Below are 20,057 nucleotides of genomic sequence, written 5' to 3' on the forward strand. Positions count from 1 at the left end.
ACAGCCCTTTATCTTTTCCACCTATCACCTCTCAGATTCATACTTCACCCCCTCCCACCCACCTGACTTCACCTATTGCTTTATAGTTTGTCTAACTTCCCCTCTCCCCACTTTTTATTCTAGCATCTTGCCCTTTCCTTTGCAGTCATGATGAAGGGTCTTGGCCCCAAACTCCATGAATGCTGCCTGGCCTGCAGAGTTCAGAGGGTGGTACATGTGTGGAATAGCACAAGTAGCAGATTTGGATTCAATTGTAACATTTAAGAGAAGTTTAGGTATGTACAGTACACGGATGAGAAGTATGGAGGGCTATGGTCTAGGTGCAGGTAGATGGGACTAGACAGAAAATCAAGCTGGCATGGACTAGACAGGCTGAATGGCCTGTTTCTGCGCTGTAATGCTATATGACTGAAAATGCTATTCCAACAATTTTTTTTCCAGAGTCCTTGTTCCAAAGATATGAAGGGCAGTCTAACCTGGTTTATCAGGTACAGGATCTTGGTCAAAATGTGAGCACATTTCCGAGGATTGATTGGAGTTTCATTAAAAACTCGAGCCTAAGGAAAGAAAGTAGCAAAAATTAGTGTTTCTTCTATTTCATAAATAATCTTAGCAAACTAAGAATTAGCATAGAGATGAGATAGGTCATGATACAACATATAAAATTACTATTAGACCCAAGCTCATGTTTTAATTTACCTTCTTCATCTGCACTCTAGAACAGAGAAAGCTGGAGGCTACCACACAAAAGTCTTAAACAACGTTAAGCATTCATTCGGCTGACATTTGGGTGTCAGGAAGAGTGGGGTGAAGGAGACTGAGGTGAACCATGAATATATAAGTTAATACATCTCAGAAAGTCTTTAGAATCTGAAGATCACCGCCACACGAGAAAAAAACATTGACACGGATTGTTTAATGGAAATCAAATGCGTGCAGTTTAGTGAAAAAATGTGCTTAAATAGCAATACGAAGTTGAATGGAAGAAGGCTGCTGTACAGAATAAACACTGATAAGGACAATTTGGGCTGCACAGGCATTGCATTTCTCCAATTCCTATGTAATTTAAACACTACAGCTTGACACAACTGAATGATTTTACTACACCATCTCGGGATGCAGTTAGAATCAATCAAAGGCAAAAGTAAGAGTGTTTTTCCTTCCAATGCATTAGTCAATCAGATTTTGTTTCTAAATGACACATATAGAATTATGACCATTAGCTTGTTGTTTAAATATTGTAGCTCATTTAATTTACAATTTAAATTCCTCAGCTGCTGTGATGACATTTGAAGCTGTATTCCCAGCTCATTAGTCCACTGACAACACAATACCACTATAAATCGTCCACAGGATGTGCGACAGCTCAACTTGGGTCTTGCAATTTAATCAACGCCCATCTGCCTGCCACTTTCCACTGTTTATTTTATCTCCTGTTGACACTTAAATCAACCTCCACTGGGACAGCCCCAGACACCAGGGTCTCACGTCCCACTGTTATTGACATTTACTGGGAATGTTGTAAACAATGCTTCCAGCCCTTCGTGGAAGATCCCGACCACCCATCCCACAATCTCTTTGACCCAGCATCATCAGGGAGGTGGTACAAGAGCATCAGGACGAGGACTGCCAGACAGGGTAACAGCTTCTCGCCTTAGGCTGCGAGACTAACTGAATACCCTGCCACCACTGAGGTCTCATAACTAGGCCAGACAGCTGTTTACATGTGCTGCAAACTACATGAATTTTGAATTAAATGTTATTAACTTATTTGAGGTAATATTTTGTTTTACGTGCTGTGTGTGATATCAGTATATGTCATGTATACATACAGCCGGAGGACAATAAACTGGAACTTGACAAATAACTGAAGAAGAAGGCAAATGGTTTGAACATCCTTGAGTCAAAAATAACCTGCTTCCACCCACATTCCATGCAACCCAAGAAAAGTAACAAGGCCAATAATGGGATCCACTCAGTGGCCACTTTATTAGGTACCTCCAATAACTAATAAAATGGCCATTAGGTGCACGATCATGGTCTTCTGCTACTGTTGCCCATCCACTTCAAGATTTGACATGTTAAGCATTCAGAGATGCTTTTCTGCACATTACACACTAGGGTTGATGGTGCTGTTAAGAGGGCGAATGGTGTGTTGGTATTCATCAACCGTGGGATTGAATTCAAATGCCGTGAGATAATGTTGCAGCTGTACAAGACCTTGGTCAGACCCCACTTGGAGTACTGTGTTCAGTCTGGTCACCTCACTGTAGGATGGACGTGGATGCTGTGGAGGGACAGCAGAGGAGATTTACAGGGATGTTGTTGGATTGGAGAGCATGCCTTATGAGAATAGGTTGATTGAACTTGGCTTTTTCTCCTTGGAGCAATGGAGGATGAGAGGTGACCTGTTAGAGGTGTATAAGATGATGAGAGGCATTACTTGTATGGATGGCCAGAGGTTTTGCCCAGGGCTGAAATGACCAACACAAGAGGGCATAGTTTTAAGGTTCTTGGAAGCACCTTACACTTCATTAGGTATACCTGCTCATTTATGCAATCAAGTAGTACCAACTCAATGCATAAAAGCATGCAGATAAGGTCAAAAGGTTCAGTTGTTCACAGCAAACATGAGAATAGCGAAGAAATATTATCCAAGTGACCTTGACCATGGAATGATTATTGGTGATAGATGGGGTGGTTTGAGTGTCTCAGAAACTGCTGATTTCCTGGGATTTTCACACATAATGGTCTCCAGTTTACTGAGAGTGGTGCAAGAACAAAAATACATCCAGTGGGTAGTGGTTTTGTGGGCATAAATGCCTTGTTTTTTAAAAAATATTATTTATTTATTGAATTTTAGAAATTACAAGAATAAATGTAATAATGAAATGGTAAGAAAAGTGATATTAACCCTCCCCCCTCCCCTTAACCCTCCCCCCTTAATCCTTATCTAAAGAGAAAAAAAAAAGAAAGAAAGAAAGAAAAGAGAAGAAAGATTGCCTGGATATCGGAGAGTCCCCACATGTTCCATGGAGTTCAAAATAATTTTGATATTTATTTTCACTTTCCCCAATTACTATAATTTTATCTTCAAAGGACCTATGTATCTAATCCTATCTTTCGTAAGTATGGTGACCAAATTTTCAAAAATATCTCATATTCATTTCTTAAATTATACTTAATTTTTTCCAATGGAATACAACTATGTATTTCATTATTCCAACGATCCATAGTTAAATTTAAATCAGATTTCCAAGTAACTGCAATAACTTTTTTGGCTACTGCCAAAGCAATTTTTATAAATTTTTTCTGATACTTATTCAATTTAAATTTCGTTATTGTCCCTTCAATGTCTCCTAATAAAAATAGCAATGGACTATGTGGAAGTTGTACTCCAATAATTTGTTCCAATAAAAATCTTAAATTAATCCAAAATGGTTGAATTTTAGAACAAGACCAAATAGAATGTAAAAAAAGTACCAATTTCTTGTTTACATCGAAAACATTGGTCAGACATATTTGAAAGCAAATTAGTCATTCATAATACCTTGGGAACTCTTTAAAATTCTCCATGTTGCTATGAGTCTCTCCCCAACCATCAAGGGAGAAAAGAAGAAAGATATAAAAAAAGATAATATATAAGAAAAAAAAACAAAATACCCCCCCCACTAATGTTGCGAATCAAAAGAACACAACATTACTCCCCCCCCCATTTTACGGGTCATGGCAATCGCCATGATTGTACACGTGAAGCTCGCAGCTGTCGATCAGGAGCTCCTCCAGCTCCCCCGCAAAAAGAAAGAAAAAAAAACATATATATATATTAATGAAGAAAAAAAAAGAAAATAATTAATATCTCTACTCCCAATTAATTCTCTTCGACTATTTTTTCTTTATAAATGTCCATCAAATCCAACCTTATTTCAATCTTCATCATAAGTCCATTTCATTTCTATAATTCATTAGTCCTCTTCATGAACATCAGGTAGTTCTTGTACAAATTTCTCCGCTTTCCGGTAGTCAACAAAAAAACTTCTTTCTCCATTTTCCAGAAAAATTATCAATTTTGCTGGGTAACTCAATAAAAATTTATAACCCTTTTCCCATAAAGATTTTTTCACTGGATTAAATTCTTTCCGCCTCTTCAGAAGATCGTAGCTTATGTCTGGGTAAAAAAAAACTCTTTTCCCTTTTATTATCAATGGCCCTTTTCTCTCTTTGGCACCCTGAGTAGCTGCCTTCAAGATCATTTCTTTATCTTGATACCTTAAGCATTTTATCAAAATTGATCTTGGATTTTGATCTTGTTGAGATCTCTTTCAATTTCAATTACTTGACTTCCTTCTTCCATTTCCAAAATTTTCGGAATCCAATCTTGAAAGAATTTTATTGGATTTTCTCCCTCTGTACCTTCCTTAAGACCAACAATTTTAATATTATTTCGTTTACTAGAGTTCTCAAGCGCATCCATTTTTTCAAGCATCCGTTTTCTTTCTGCTATCCAGACAGAATTATCATTTTCTATTTTTTCAGTATTTTCTTCCACTTTTACTTCCATCTCTAACTTCCTTCTCCATCTTTTTTGTTTTTCCACCACATTATCAAGTGTATTCTGTATCCTTTTTATATCTGTTCTTATAGCTTTTAATTCATTCGTCATATCTATTCTTATAGCTTTTAATTCCTTCGTCATATCTGTTCTTGTAACTTTTGATTCTTTCATCATATCTGCTCTTATAGATTTTAATTCATTCGTTATATATCTCAGGATATCTTTTATGTCTCCTTTAATCTCTTTCTTCTTTTCCTTTTCTTCCTCCTCCGAATTTCCCAAAGAGTCTGTGTCTCCTTCTGATTCCGATCCAATTTCACTTCCAGCTGTAGTTAGGCTTTGTAGTTCTGTTGATATCTTTTCATACATACTTTCGCGCATGCGTTCCTTCCGTTTCTTCTTAGAGACCGCCGACATTGCTACAGCTTCCTTCCCCTCATCATCAGAAGTACTGTGCACTTCACCGGGAGGAGATCCAACTTGAGTCCGATGCTTCACCGAAGCGGTTAGGCCTTTTTCCCCACCGATTTGCGCAGTCTTCGAAGTAATAACCTTCTTCTGTTTCAGTTTAGGAGCCATATCAAAAGATATTCCGGAGTTGCTTATAAGTAATTTCTAATAGATATTAGTTAACTCTTCTTCATTTAAACCCTATTTCATTACTTTTTACGAGAGAGCTGGGTTCCCAACGTCTCGACCCTACGTCATCACGTGACGTCCCCCCATAAATGCCTTGTTAATGAGAGGAGATTGGCCGGACTGCTTCATGCTGACAGGAAGGCGACAGTAACCTAAATAACCATGCGTTACGACAGTAATAGAATATAAAAATCTACAGCACATTACAGGCCCTTCGGCCCTCAATGTTGTGCCAACAATGTAACCTACTCTAGAAACTGCCTAGAATTACCCTACCGCATAGCCCTTTATTTTCCTAAGCTCTACGTACCCATGTAAGAGTCTCTTAACAGACCCTATTGTATCCGCCTCCACCACCATTGCTGGCAATGCATTCCACGCATCCATCACTCTCTGTATGAAAAACTTGCTCCTGACATCCCCTCTGATATTGGCTAAATGCAGGAAAATGGCACTGGCTTAGATTGGAATCCTGGCAAGCATTGATCAGATGAACTGACACAGCTTATAAGTCACAGGACTCCATCACTGCCTAGTGAACATGGGAAGACTAGCTAGTCCAAATTCTTTAAGCTTTGAGAGTGCAGGACTGGAAAAATTATGTACATTAAGATCAGTGCTTACCTCCTGCAGTACAGTACTCTTCTCCAAATGCTGAAATGGATTTGAGCCCCCACCTGGGGAAGGAAACAGGAAAATATAAAAAACCATCATGACATAGTATAAAGGAGTAGCAAAACTCTACAACAGAATATCAAAAATGCCCCAGGATTCTGAAAAGAGTACTGATACAAGAAACGCTAACTGACTAGATTAGGTTCCAGGAAATATGTAAAATTATGAATCTAAAGGAGGTTTATGTTGTGGAGCAAATGAAACCTATGCCCAAGAAACAAAGATTCAGCTGGTGGTAGAAGACCACAAAGATAAAAGTGCACTAGGAATTTTGGATGATTACTGAAATTTAAGGTGTGATGGCATGGCAGCCAAATCAAAACAAGGGTAGAATGATATAGGAGGAGAAAAAAAAGGCAGGATGGTACACCAACTGTTGAAAACAGGAGGCCAGAAATTCAACAAGCCAGGCCGAAGTTAGGAGTTTACCAACACTAGACTGGACATCAGTTGCTGATGGGATTCAGCAGAGGATGGAATCAGGCAAATTTTCAAAGTGGAAATGAGTGTTCCAATAGTGAATGAGATGTGAAGTTGAAAGCTCCAATTAGGCTCAGGAAGAACACCCAGGACACAGGATCAACAATAGGACAGAAAATTCATTCTTACCACACAAGTGGAGAAATTCATGTCCTACTTGTGCCTCTTCTGAATAGGTTGTAAACTAAACTTTTATTAGGAAATGTACAGCAGCGAAGCAGTAAATTCTTGTGTTCTTTTGCATTTTTTATACTCAAGCATCTCATTTGTTCCTTCTTGCCATGCACCTCCTCCTTTTTACAGGGCCTCAATATCTCTCAAAAACCTACGGTATATCCTTGCCTTGTATTCTTACAGAAACATACAAACTCTGTACTCTAAAAAAATTTACTTTTGAAGGCCTTCCACTTACAAGTATACCTTTGCTAGAAAACACCCTTTCTCAGAAAAACAACCTATCCCAATCCACACTTGCCATATCCTTTCTGATACCATCAAAACTGGCCTTTCTCAAGTTTAGAATATCAACCCAAAGACCAAAAAACCTAACCTTCTCCATAATTATATTGAAACTAATGGCATTATGATCACTAGATGGAAAGTGTCCATTGACACAAACTTGTCACCTGTCCTGTCTAATTACTAATAGGAAAGCTATGCACTCTCTAGCTGGGACCTCTACATACTGATTAAGGAAACTTTCTTGAACATATTCGACAAACTTTTTCCTGTCCAGCCCTTTTACAGTACGGGAGTCCCAAACTGGTAAATTAAAATCACATACAATCGCAACTTTATGTTTCCATTCAAAAGTCTGTGATCTCTCTACAAATTTGCTCTAAATCCTGCTGACTGTTGGGTGATATACAATATAGTCCCACGAACGTAGTCATCCTTTTCTAATTCCTCAGATCCACCCATACATCTTCAGTAGGCGAGTTCTCCAGCCTGGGCACTGCCATGACATTTTCTCCAACCAGTAATGCCATCCACCCCCTTTAATCCCTCCCGCTCTTTCATGTCTAAAGCAACAGAACCCTGGAACACTGAGCCACCAGTCCTGCCCCTTTGCAACCAAGTCTCATTAATAGTATAATGTCATAATTCCACCTGTTGATCCATGCCCTTTCCTACAAAATTTCTTGCACTGAAATATACATACAGTAACTCAGAGCATGAATCCTACCATTCTCAACCTTTCAACTTCTGACTCTTGTACGTAGGCATAACCACCTCACCATCTGGTCTGGCACTCTGATTCCAAACCCCCCCCAACTATAGTTTAAATCTCACCCTCCCTCCCCCCACCCCACCCTGTGCAGCACTAGCAAACTTTCCTGCAAGAATACTAGTCCCCCTATAGTTCAGGTACAAACCATCCCTTCTGTACAGGTCCCATCTTCCCTGGAAGGGGACCCAATGGTCAACTGTGTGAAGCTTGATGTCACATTTTGCCCTGTAATTTCCTTTAAAGCACATTGGGACATTATAAGACCATAAGATACAAGAGCAGAATTAGATCATTTGGTCCACTGAGTCTTCTCCACCATTTCATTATGGCTGATCCATTTCACTCTCCGCCCCAATCTCCTGTCTTCTTACCATACCCCTTCATGCCGACTAATGAAGAATCTATCAAACTCTGCCTTAAATATACCCAATGATATAGCCTCTACTGCCACCTGTGGCAACAAATTCCACAGATTCACCACTCTCTAGCTAAAGAAATTCCTCCTCATCTCCGTTCTAAAAGGATGCCATGCTATTCAGAGGCTGTGTCCTCTGCTCTCAGACTCTCCCACCAAAGGAAACATCCTCTCCATCATCTACTCTACTGAGGTCTTTCAATATTCGATAAGCCTCATTCTTCTGAATTCCAATGAACAGAGGCCCAGACACACACACACAAATATTATATATATATATATATATATATATATATATATATACACATACACACACACACACACACACACATATGTACTTACACACTTATAAACCAAAATCTATTTGGAGTTTTGTCTGGCATAATATTCCCTAAATATTTACAGTGAGCAAAGATGAACAGTGTCCAAGCATAGAAACAATTTGCATAAATTATGCCATCTATATTATGAACCAACAGATCTGATTATATTGGCAACATTGGATTCTGCCATGCCAATCACGCCCCAAGAAATGAGATGCCTTTAGGGAACAGACAAGAGTCGTTGTTACTTTCTAATTTTTGGGCTTAACCAAAATTTAATCTGCATGAATTTACACAGGACAAAACACATAAGAAACAAAGCACACTGAACATCATTAATGCCATGTCATATGGTAGGGGAGATCACTGTTGTTCCATGACCACGATTGTTCTTGGCAAATTTTTCTATATAAGTGATTTGCCATTGCCTTCTCTGGCAGTGTCTTTACAAAACGGGTGACCCTAGCCATTATTAATACTCTTCAGAAACTGTCACATAACCAGGACTTGTGATATGCACCAGCTACTCATACGACCATCCACCACCTGTTCCCATGGCTTCAAGTGACCCTGATTGATGCTGGGGGGTCGGGGGTGGAGGAGGCACTAAGCAGGTGAAACACCTTGCCCAGTGGAGGAAAGAATAACCTTACACCTCCTTTGGTAAAGATGCGTCTCCACCCCGCTACCTGCAAGCCAAATTACACTCCCAGTTAGTGACTGAAACAAAACCAAAACTGATAGCTGCAGGATGGTAGATCAGAAGGACACAGAGCAGGAGACACAGAAATCAGTAGTTTGGACTTCAAACATCTACAGTTGCTGGCTATTTTAACTCCCCTTCCCTTTCCCACTCCAACACGTCTATCCTCAATCTCCTCCGCACCAGGGCATGGCAAAACACAAGCTAGAAGAAACAGCACCTCAAACTCCTCCTGGATCCACAACCTGACGGCTTGAACTTTGAATTGTCCAACTTGTGGAAAGCTGATCCCTCTCCAATCACAAGACATAGGGGTAGGATCAGGCCTTTGACCTATTGAGTCATCTCCACCATTCTATCATGGCTGATTTATTTTCCCTCTCAGGTCATCACCTGCCTTTTTCCCCTAGAATCTTTGATGTCCTTCTTAATCAAGAACTTAGTAGAACAGTACAGCACAGTATAGGCCCTTCGGTCCACAATATTGTGCCAACCATTAAACTCTGCCTCCCATATAACCCACCCCCACCTTAAATTCCTCCATAAACCTGTCTAATAGCCTCTTAAATTTTACTAGTGTATCTGCCTCCACCACTGACTCAGGCAGTGCATTCCACGCACCAATCACTCTCTGAGTAAAAAACCTTCCTCTAATATCCCCCCTTGAACTTCCCCACCCATTACTTTAAAGCCATGTCCTCTTGTATTCAGCAGTGGTGCCCTGGGGAAGAGGCGATGGCTGTACACTCTATCTATTCCTCTTAATACCTTGTATACCTCTATCATGTCCCCTTTCATCCTCCTCCTCTCCAAAGAGTAAAGTCCTAGCTCCCTTAATCTCTGATCATAATGCATACTCTCTAAACCAGGCAGCATCCTGGTAAATGTCCTCTGTACCCTTTCCAATGCTTCCACATCTTTCCTGTAGTGAGGTGACCAGAACTGGACACAGTACTCCAAGTGTGGCCTAACCAGAGTTTTATAGAGCTGCATCATTACCTCGCGACTCCTGAACTATCCCTTGACTTATGAAAGCTAACACCCCATAAGCTTTCTTAACTATCCTTCCAACCTATGAGGCAACTTTCAGGGATCTGTGGATATATAGCCCCAGATCCCTCTGCTCCTCCACACTACCAAGTATACTGCCATTTACTTTGCCTTGGAGTTTGTCCTTCCAAAGTGTACCACCTCACACTTCTCCGGATTGAACTCTATCTGCCACTTCTCAGCCCAGTCCTGCATCCTACCAATGTCTCTCTGCAATCTTTGACAATCCTCTACACTATCCACAACACCACCAACCTTTGTGTTGTCTGCAAAATTGCCAACCCACCCTTCTACCCCCACATCCAGGTCATTAATAAAAATCACGAAAAGTAAAGGACCCAGAACCAATCCTTGTGGGACACCACTAGTCACAACCCTCCAATCCGAATGTACTCCCTCCACCACGACTCTCTGCTTTCTGCAGGCAAGCCAATTCTGAATTCACCTGGCCAAACTTCCCTGGAACCCATGCCTTCTGACCTTCTGAATAAGTCTACCACGTGGAACCTTATCAAATGCCTTACTAAAATCCATGTAGATCACATCCAATGCATTACCCTCATCTATATGCCTGGTCACCTCCTCAAAGAACTCTAACAGGCTTGTTAGATACGATCTGCCCTTCACAAAGTCATGCTGACTGTCCCTGATCAGACCATGATGCTCTAAATGCCCATAGATCCCATCTCCAAGAACTTGTCAATCTCTGCTTTAAATACAGTAGATTCTGATTAATCGGGCCATCAATTAATAAGGACAGCGACTTATTTTGGACAATTCTGAAAAAAAACAAAAACATCGAGAAAATAGCCAGGATTCCCTTCATTTATTTGAGATGCTATGTCATTTAATTGGGACATAGTTTCTAACTAGCATTATTTGTGTGCACTTGGAGACACTAGACTGTGCTTAAAGTGGACAGATTTTAATTCCACTTCCCATTCCAATATGTCTATCCATGATCTCCTCCACTGTCGTGATGAGGCCACACCCAGGTTGAAGGAGCAACACCTTATGTTCCATTTGGGTAGCCTCCAACCTGACAGCATGAACATTGATTGCCCAATCTTCCAGTAATGCCCCCCATTCCTCCCTCTCTACCATTTCCCATCCCCTTTTTCCCCTCACTCACCTCATCTCCTTGCCCACCTATCCACTCCATCTGCTGCGCCACCCCTCTTTTTCTTTCTTCCATGGCCTTCTGTCTCTTTCACCTATCAACTTACAAGCTCTTTACTTCATCCCTCCCACTTCAGTTTTCACCTACTACTGTGTTTCTCTCTCCCTCCCCCAACCTTTTAAATCTACTCCTCAGCATTTTTTCCTCCAGTCCTGCCAAAGAGTTTCAGCCCAAAATGTTGACAATACTCTTTTCCATAGATGCTGCTTGGCCTGTTGAGTTCTTCCAGCATTTTGTGTGTTGCAAAGTGTTTAGATAGTCAGTTGCATGTGCTTGTGTTATGTTATCCACTTATGGTGACAGACACTGATTCAAAGAACACCGACCCTTGCCAAGTTGACACAAAAAGATCTGACACTAGCTGAAAATATTATACTACTGGACCAAATTAAAAGTCACCCACCTGATACCTGGATTATACTGGATTATAAAATGTAGGAGCAGTTTTAGGCCATTTGGCCCAGCAAGTTTGCTCCGCCATTCCATCATCCTCTCAACCCCATTTTCCTGTCTACTCCATGTAATCTTTGATGTCTTTCTTAATCAAGAAGCTATCAACCTCCACTTTAAATAAAACCAATGACTTGCCCTCCACAGCTGACTGTGGCAATGAATTCCACAGATTCCCCACCCTCTGGCTAAATAAACTGACCAGTTGCCGGCACTATTTTTTAAAAACTGTGCTTATGTCCTACTTGCAAAAGTGAAACAGAAAAACACTCTCATATCCGTATACAAGTCACTCTCTAAGAAATAGAGCATATAATTAAGTACATTCTAGAGGAAGGAGAGCATCAAGCTTATTGAGGTAGGTTAATTGGATACAATAAATTGCCTCTGGTATGTAATCTCTGGTGGGCTGTGTTAAACAATGGAATTAGTGTAAAATCAGTGTTTGAGAAGGGCTTGATACCATGCTGTATAACTGTATCTTATTTATCCTGCCAGATGGGTGTTAAAGATCCCTGGGCATTTCTTAAGTAAATCACGGTAGTTTACCCAGTGTGCAGGCCAGCAATTTTCCCTCAACCATAAACCCAGCACAGATTATCTGATCATTTGCAGGAGACCCCCCCCCCCCGCTGGTACGTTTTCCATTCCCAGAAAAGTTTTCAATCATGTAAACTCATTATCTACACTTGTACCAAGAAATACATGCAGACAATAAAATAAAATGTGATGCACATATTCTACAACAGCAAATTTTTATTCTATATCCCAGTGATTTGTAAATTTGATAAGAATGAAGTTTGATTCCCTAAATTGTTTTAAGACAAGGGTCATCTTGTTACTAGGGGTCTTTATGCAAAAATAAGCTAAAACATTTCCAGCATTACAGAAGTAAATGCACTTCAAAAGTGCTAAAGTGCACTATGAATATACTTTGATCAAAAATGTATAAATGGGAGCTTGTTTCCTAGTGAACTTGAAAATGTTCAAAATCAATTGCTAAGTTTTAACAAAAATCTACATATCATGGAAAAAGCAGACTGTGTCACACAATATTAAATTTTGAAATAGAACTATCAAACTACAGCTTAAAGCTATATATTTTGCCATTCAAACCATCTACTAATTCTCTAATGCGTTGAAAGTTAACTCTAAAATATCACATTTTGACTGTTTCCACAGAATGTTAAACTGACTTTCATGAGGTGACACTGTAATAAAGCTGAGTGTTAGTGTATTTTTGCATTATGTCACTGTAATTTACACGTAGATCAGAGACAGGAATAGGACAAGGAGAGACTCCTGCAAAAGAACAGAGATGCTGTTGCACTTGTGAAGAGAGAAGCTATTGGTGGTGACTGACTGCTACCAAATGTAATTATTGGAACTATACAAGAGGATTTCACCCAAATGGGTAAAAGCATAAGCAAACATTGGAAGACAATGTGCAGTCGGGTGTATAGTTGAGAAGAACGCGGATAGTTCCGATAATAGGTAATCTACCTGAAACCTTAACTTGTTTCCTCTCTCTGCTGATACCATCTCACTTAACGTTCCTAGTACATTATTTATTGAGATACAGTACAGCATAGAATAGGCTTTTTAAGATGCACCACAAAGCAATCCCACAATTTAATCCTAGCCTAATCACAGGACAATTTACAATGACCAATTAACCTATCAACCAGTATGTCTTTGGACTGTGGGAGGAAACCCATACTGTCACAGGGAGAATGTACAAACTCCTTGAAGACAGCGGAGGGAATGGAATCCAGGTCACTGGTACTGTAAAGCGTTGTGCATATGCTATCATACTTTAGAGACATAGATTACCTTTCTAATAGTCTCATGGATTAGGCAAAGAATGTCACTGATAATACTGATCAAAGATATTTAAGTATTGAGATAGGATCCCAAACCTAACTGTAAGGATTTAATAAGAGTTGTACAGGTAGGACAGGTATGGACTTTTAAGACTGCAACTACAAAGAGAAGGAAAAATCATTAAAATCACCAGCACAGTATTTTGCAAGAATGAAAGGGTGAAGGGATTTTTCTTTTTAATTCAGAAGGATACAGATTTTAAAGTGGGCTCAGGAAGACAAACTTGGGTCATTATCAGCTAATGAATCGTTACAGTTAGATTTATTATCACTGACATATGACATGAAATTTGTCTTCTGTAAAGTGTAAAGACAAAAAAATCCATAGATTACAAAACTGCAAAAAAAAATTAGAATCAGGTTTATTACCACTGACATGGCGCAAAATTTGATGTCTTGCATTGTACTGCTGTCGCAAAACAAAAATTATGATAACTTGCAAAATAAATAGTAAAAAAAATTAATGTGATTGTTTTCATGGTTCATGGACTGTTCACCAATCTAATAGCAGAGGAGAAGACACTGTTCCTAAATCTTTGAATACAAGTCTTCAGGTTTCTGTACCTCTTCCCTATTGTAGTAATGAGAAGAGGGCATGTCACAGATGTTGTGGGACTTCAGTGATGCACATCACCTTCTTGAGGCACCACATCCGAAAGATGCTCTTGATGGTAGGAAGGATTGTGCCTTTGATGGAGTTGACTGAATCAGGCCATAATACAACCAGTCAGAGTGATCTCCACCATATGCAAGTTTGGGCACCCCGGTCAAAATTTCTGTTATTGTGAATAGCTAAGCGAGTAAAAGATTACCTGATTTCCAAAAGGCATAAAGTTAAAGATGACACATTTCTTTAATATTTTAAGCAAGATTACTTTTTTATTTCCATCTTTTATAGTTTCAAAAAGGGCCCGAAGGAAAAGTTTAGGCACCCTGCATGGTCAGTACTTAGTATCACCCCCTTTGGCAAGTATTGTAGCTTGTAAAAGCTTTCTGTAGGCAGCTAAGAGTCTTTCAATTCTAGTTTGGGGGATTTTCGCCCATTCTTCCTTGCAAAAGACTTCTAGTCCTCAGTAGTCCTCAGACAGGATGAAGAGATCAATACTCCCCAATGCCATTAGGCTTTACAATTCAACCGCCAGGACTTAAGAACTTTTTAAAAGCTATTATTAATGCTTTTTGAGATAGTGATTTAGATGCATATCATATTTTTTTACTGAGTTAAGTATTGTATGTAATTAGTTTTGCTACAACAAGTGTATGGGACATTGGAAAAAAGTTGAATTTCCCCATGGGGATGAATAAAGTATCTATCTATCTATCTATCTATCTAGTTCTGTGAGATTCTTGAGCAGTCTTACATGCACTGCTCTTTTGAGGTCTATCCACAGATTTTCGATGATGTTTAGGTCAGGGGACTGTGGTCTGTGGTCTATCCACAGATTTTCGATGATGCTTAGGTTGGGGGACTGTGAGGGCCATGGCAAAACCTTCAGCTTGCGCCTCTTGAGGTAGTCCATTGTGGATTTTGAGGTGTGTTTAGGATCATTATCCTGTTGTAGAAGCCATCCTCTTTTCATCTTCAGCTTTATTTTTTTTAATAAACAGACCGTGTGATGTTTCCTTCCAGAATTTGCTGGTATTTAATTGAATTCATTCTCCCCTCTACAAGTGAAAAGTTCCCCGTGCCACTGGCTGCAACACAAGCCCAAAGCATAATCGATTCACCCCCATACTTAACAGTTGGAAAGGAGTTCCTTTCATAAAATTCTGCACCATTTTTTCCTCCAAACATACCTTTGCTCATTGCGGCCAAAAAGTTCTATTTTAATTTTATCAGTCCACAGGGCTTGTTTCCAAAATGCATCAGGCTTGCTTAGATGTTCCTTTGCAAACTTCTGATGCTGAATTTTGTGTGAGGATGCAGGAAATGTTTTCTTCTGATGACTCTTCCATATTTGTGCAGGTGTCACTGCACAGTAAAACAATGCACCACCACTCCGAGTCTGCTAAATCTTCCTGAAGGTCTTTTGCAGTCAAATGGAGGTTTTGATTTGCCTTTCTAGCAATCCTACAAGCAGTTCTCTCGGAAGGTTTTCTTGGTCTTCCAAACCTCAACTTGACCTCCACTATTCCTGTTAAGTGCTATTTCTTAATTACATTACGAACTGAGGAAACTGCAAGCTGAAAAGGCTTTGCTATCCTATTAGCCTTCTCCTGCTTTGTGGGCATCATTTATTTTAATTTTCAGAGTGCTCGGCAGCTACTTAGAGGAGCCCATGGCTGCTGATTGTTGGGACAAGGTTTGAGGAGTCAGGATATTTACAAAGCTTTGAAATTTGCATCTCCCAAATCCCCCAAACTAGAATTGAAAGACTCTTAGCTGCCTACAGAAAGCGTTTACAAGCTACGATACTTGCCAAAGGGGGTGTTACTAAGAACTGACTATGCAGGGTGCCTAAACTTTTCCTTCGGGCCCTTTTTTTGAAACTGTAAAAGATGGAAATAAAAAAGTAATCTTGCTTAAAATATTAAAGAAATGTGTCATCTTTAACTTTATGCCTTTTGGAAATCAAGTCATCTTTTGCTCGCTTATTCACAGTAACAGAAATTTTGACTAGGGGTGCCCAGACTTTTGCATGCTACTGTATATAGTTAGGGTGCGTACCACAGAACTGCATTTGTCAATATGGAGCCGTAAACGAGTTTCTAAATAGACAATAGGTGCAGAAGTAGACCATTCGGCCCTTCGAGCCTGCACCGCCATTCTGAGATCATGACTGATCATCTACTATCAATACCCGGTTCCTGCCTTGTCCACATATCCCTTGATTCCCCTATCCATAAGATACCTATCTAGCTCCTTCTTGAAAGCATCCAGAGAATTGGCCTCCACTGCCTTCCGAGGCAGTGCATTCCAAACCCCCACAACTCTCTGGGAGAAGTAGTTTTTCCTTAACTCTGTCCTAAATGACCTACCCCTTATTCTCAAACCATGCCCTCTGGTACTGGACTCTCCCAGCATCTGGAACATATTTCCTGCCTCTATCTTGTCCAATCCCTTAATAATCTTATATGTTGCAATCAGATCCCCTCTCAATCTCCTTAATTCCAGCGTGTACAAGCCCAGTCTCTCTAACCTCTCTGCGTAAGACAGTCCGGACATCCCAGGTATTAACCTTGTGAATCTACGCTGCACTTCTTCTACAGCCAGAATGTCCTTCCTTAACCCTGGAGACCAAAACTGTACATAATACTCCAGGTGTGGTCTCACCAGGGCCCTGTACAAATGCAAAAGGATTTCCTTGCACTTGTAATCAATTCCCTTTGTAATAAAGGCCAACATTCCATTAGCCTTCTTCACTGCCTGCTGCACTTGCTCATTCACCTTCAGTGAACTGATGAACAAGGACTCCTAGATCTCTTTGTATTTCTCCCTTACCTAACTCTACACTGTTCAGATAATAATCTGCCTTCCTATTTTTACTCCCAAAGTGGATAACCTCGCACTTACTCACATCAAACGTCATCTGCCAAGTATCTGCCCAATCACTCAGCCTATCCAAGTCACCCTGAATTCTCCTAACGTCCTCATCACATGTCACACTGCCACCCAGCTTAGTATCATCAGCAAACTTGCTGATGTTATTCTCAATGCCTTCATCTAAATCGTTGATGTAAATCGTAAACAGCTGTGGTCCCAATACCAAGCCCTGTGGCACCCCACTAGTCACCACCTGCCATTCCAAGAAACACCCATTCACCATTACCCTTTGCTTTCTATCTGCCAACCGGTTTTCTATCCATGTCAATATCTCCCCCCCAATGCCATGAGCTCTGATTTTACCCACTAATCTCCTATGTGGGACCTTATCAAATGCCTTCTGAAAATCAAGGTACACTACATCCACTGGATCGCCCTTGTCTAACTTCCTGGTTACATCCTCGAAAAACTCCAATAGATTAGTCAAGCATGATTTGCCCTTGGTAAATCCATGCTGGCTCGGCCCAATCCTATCACTGCTATCTAGATATGCCACTATTTCATCTTTAATAATGGACTCTAGCATCTTCCCCACTACTGATGTTAGGCTGACAGGACAATAGTTCTGTTTTCTCCCTCCCTCCTTTCTTAAAGTGGGATAACATTAGCCATTCTCCAATCCTCAGGAACTGATCCTGAACCCAAGGAACATTGGAAAATGATTACCAATGCATCCGCAATTTCCAGAGCCACCTCCTTTAGAACCCTAGGATGCAGACCATCTGGACCTGGGCAATTGTCAGCCTTCAGTCCCATCAGTCTACTCATCACTGTTTCCTTCCTAATGTCAATCTGCTTCAGTTCCTCTGTTACCCTATGTCCTTGGCCCATCCATACATCTGGGAGATTGCTTGTGTCTTCCCTAGTGAAGACAGATCTACTTATTAAATTCTTCTACCATTTCTCTGTTCCCCATAACAATTTCACCCAATTCATTCTTCAAGGGCCCAACATTGTTCTTAACTATCTTCTTTCTCTTCACATACCTAAAAAAGCTTTTGCTATCTTCCTTTATATTCCTTGCTAGCTTGCGTTCGTACCTCATTTTTTCTCCCCGTATTGCCTTTTTAGTTAAGTTCTGTTGTTTCTTAAAAATTTCCCAATCATCTGTCCTCCCACTCACCTTAGCTTTGTCATACTTCCTTTTTTTTTAAAAAAAATGCTATGCAATCTCTGACTTCCTTTGTCAACCACTGTGGCCCTTTCCCCCCTATGAATCCTTCCCTCTCTGGGGGATGAACTGATTTTGCACCTTGTGCATTATTCCCAAGAATACCGGTCATTGCTGTTCCACTGTCTTTTCTGCTAGGATATCCGTCCAGTTAACTTTGGCCAGCTCCTCTCTCATGGCTCCATAGTCTCCTTTCTTCAACTGCAACACTGAAACCTCTGATCTGCCCTTATCCTTCTCAAATTGCAGATAAAAACATCATATTATGGTCACTACCTCCTAATGGCTCCTTTACTTCAAGATCGCTCATCAAATCCTGTTCATTAAACAACACTAAATCCAGAACAGCCTTGTCCCTGGTCGGCTCTTGTACAAGCTGTTCCAAGAATGCATCCAGTAGGCACTCTACAAACTCCCTATCCTGGGTCCAGCACCAACCTGATTCTCCCAGTTCACCTGCATGTTGAAATCCCCCATAACTACTGCGACATTACCTTTGCCACATGCCAATGTTAACTCCCTATTCAACTTGCACCCAATATCCATACTACTGTTTGGTGGCCTGTAGACAACACTCATTAGGGTCTTTTTGCCCTTACTGTTCCTCAGTTCTATCCACACAGACTCTACTTCTCCTGACCCTATATCCCCCCTTGCAAAGGACTGAATCTCATTCCTCACCAACAGTGCCACCCCACCCCCTCTGCCCACATTTCTGTCCCTACGATAGCACGTATACCCTTGTACATTCATTTCCCAGGTCTGATCTCCCTGCAGCCATGTCTCCGTTATCCCAACAACATCATAGTTACCCATTCGCACCTGAGCTTCAAGCTCATCCGCCTTATTTCTGACACCGTGCATTTAGATATAGAATTTTTAGCCCATTTCTCCTCTCTCTGTTTAAACCGCTGCCTATTGTGCTTAACCCAGCTCCCCGAACTCCCATCGGGCTATACGCCCCTTGAATTTTGTTGTCCTTCCTAAATTTACTTATTCTTTCTGCACATTTAACTCCATGTTCCGTCAGACCATCCCTCTGTACATGTGTCCTCCTTATCACTTGTTCCGCCTCACCTTTCTCTACTACACACTTAATATTCCAGAACCGTGTAGTCCCCACCTGTCCTTTATTCTTCATCTCGCTATCCTCTCTCGCATTCTGGATCCCTGCCCCCTGCAAATTTAGTTTAAACCACCCCCCGAGAAGCACTAGCAAACTTTCCTGCAAGAATGTTAGAACCGCTCCAGTTCAGGTGTAAACCATCCCGTCGGAACAGATCCCACCTTCCCTGGAACAAAGCCCAATTATCTAAAAACCTGAAGCCCTCCCTCCTGCACCATCCTCTCAGCCACGTATTAATCTGTATAATTCTTCTGTTCCTTGAATCACTCGCACATGGCACAGGTAGCAATCCTGAGATTGTTACCCTGGAGGTCCTGCCCTTCAGCTTTGCACCCAACTCCCTGAACTCACTACGCAGGACCCCCCTCACTCATCCTACCCACGTCGTTGGTCCCTAGATGGACCACAACATCTGGGTTCTTGCCCTCCCTCTCTAGGATAACCTGCACCCAATTTAAGATGTCCCGGACCCCGGCACCAGGGAGGCAACATATCATCCGAGACTCCCGATCTTCCCCACAAAATCTCCTATCTGCCCCCCTGACTATAGAATCCCCTATCACTACTGCTCTCTTCTCTTCCCTCCTCCCCTTCCTAGTCGAGGGTCCAACCTCAGTGCCAGAGACAGGACC

At 40.9% G+C, this 20,057-nt stretch overlaps 1 protein-coding gene across 2 annotated transcripts in view; it reads right to left on the reverse strand.

The window, feature by feature from the left end:
* Positions 1-20,057, reverse strand: part of copg2 (COPI coat complex subunit gamma 2) — a 111,100-nt gene that overhangs the window by 82,124 nt on the left and 8,919 nt on the right. For both annotated transcript variants that reach the window (XM_073072040.1, XM_073072039.1), the window contains exons 2-3: positions 5,819-5,871; positions 477-557 (exon numbers count right to left, since the gene is read on the reverse strand). In XM_073072040.1, the coding sequence (XP_072928141.1) occupies positions 477-557; positions 5,819-5,871 (134 nt within the window). The remainder of the gene's footprint in view (positions 1-476; positions 558-5,818; positions 5,872-20,057) is intronic.

This window comes from Hemitrygon akajei, chromosome 19 (genome assembly GCF_048418815.1).
Source record: "Hemitrygon akajei chromosome 19, sHemAka1.3, whole genome shotgun sequence".
Classification (NCBI taxonomy): domain Eukaryota; kingdom Metazoa; phylum Chordata; class Chondrichthyes; order Myliobatiformes; family Dasyatidae; genus Hemitrygon; species Hemitrygon akajei.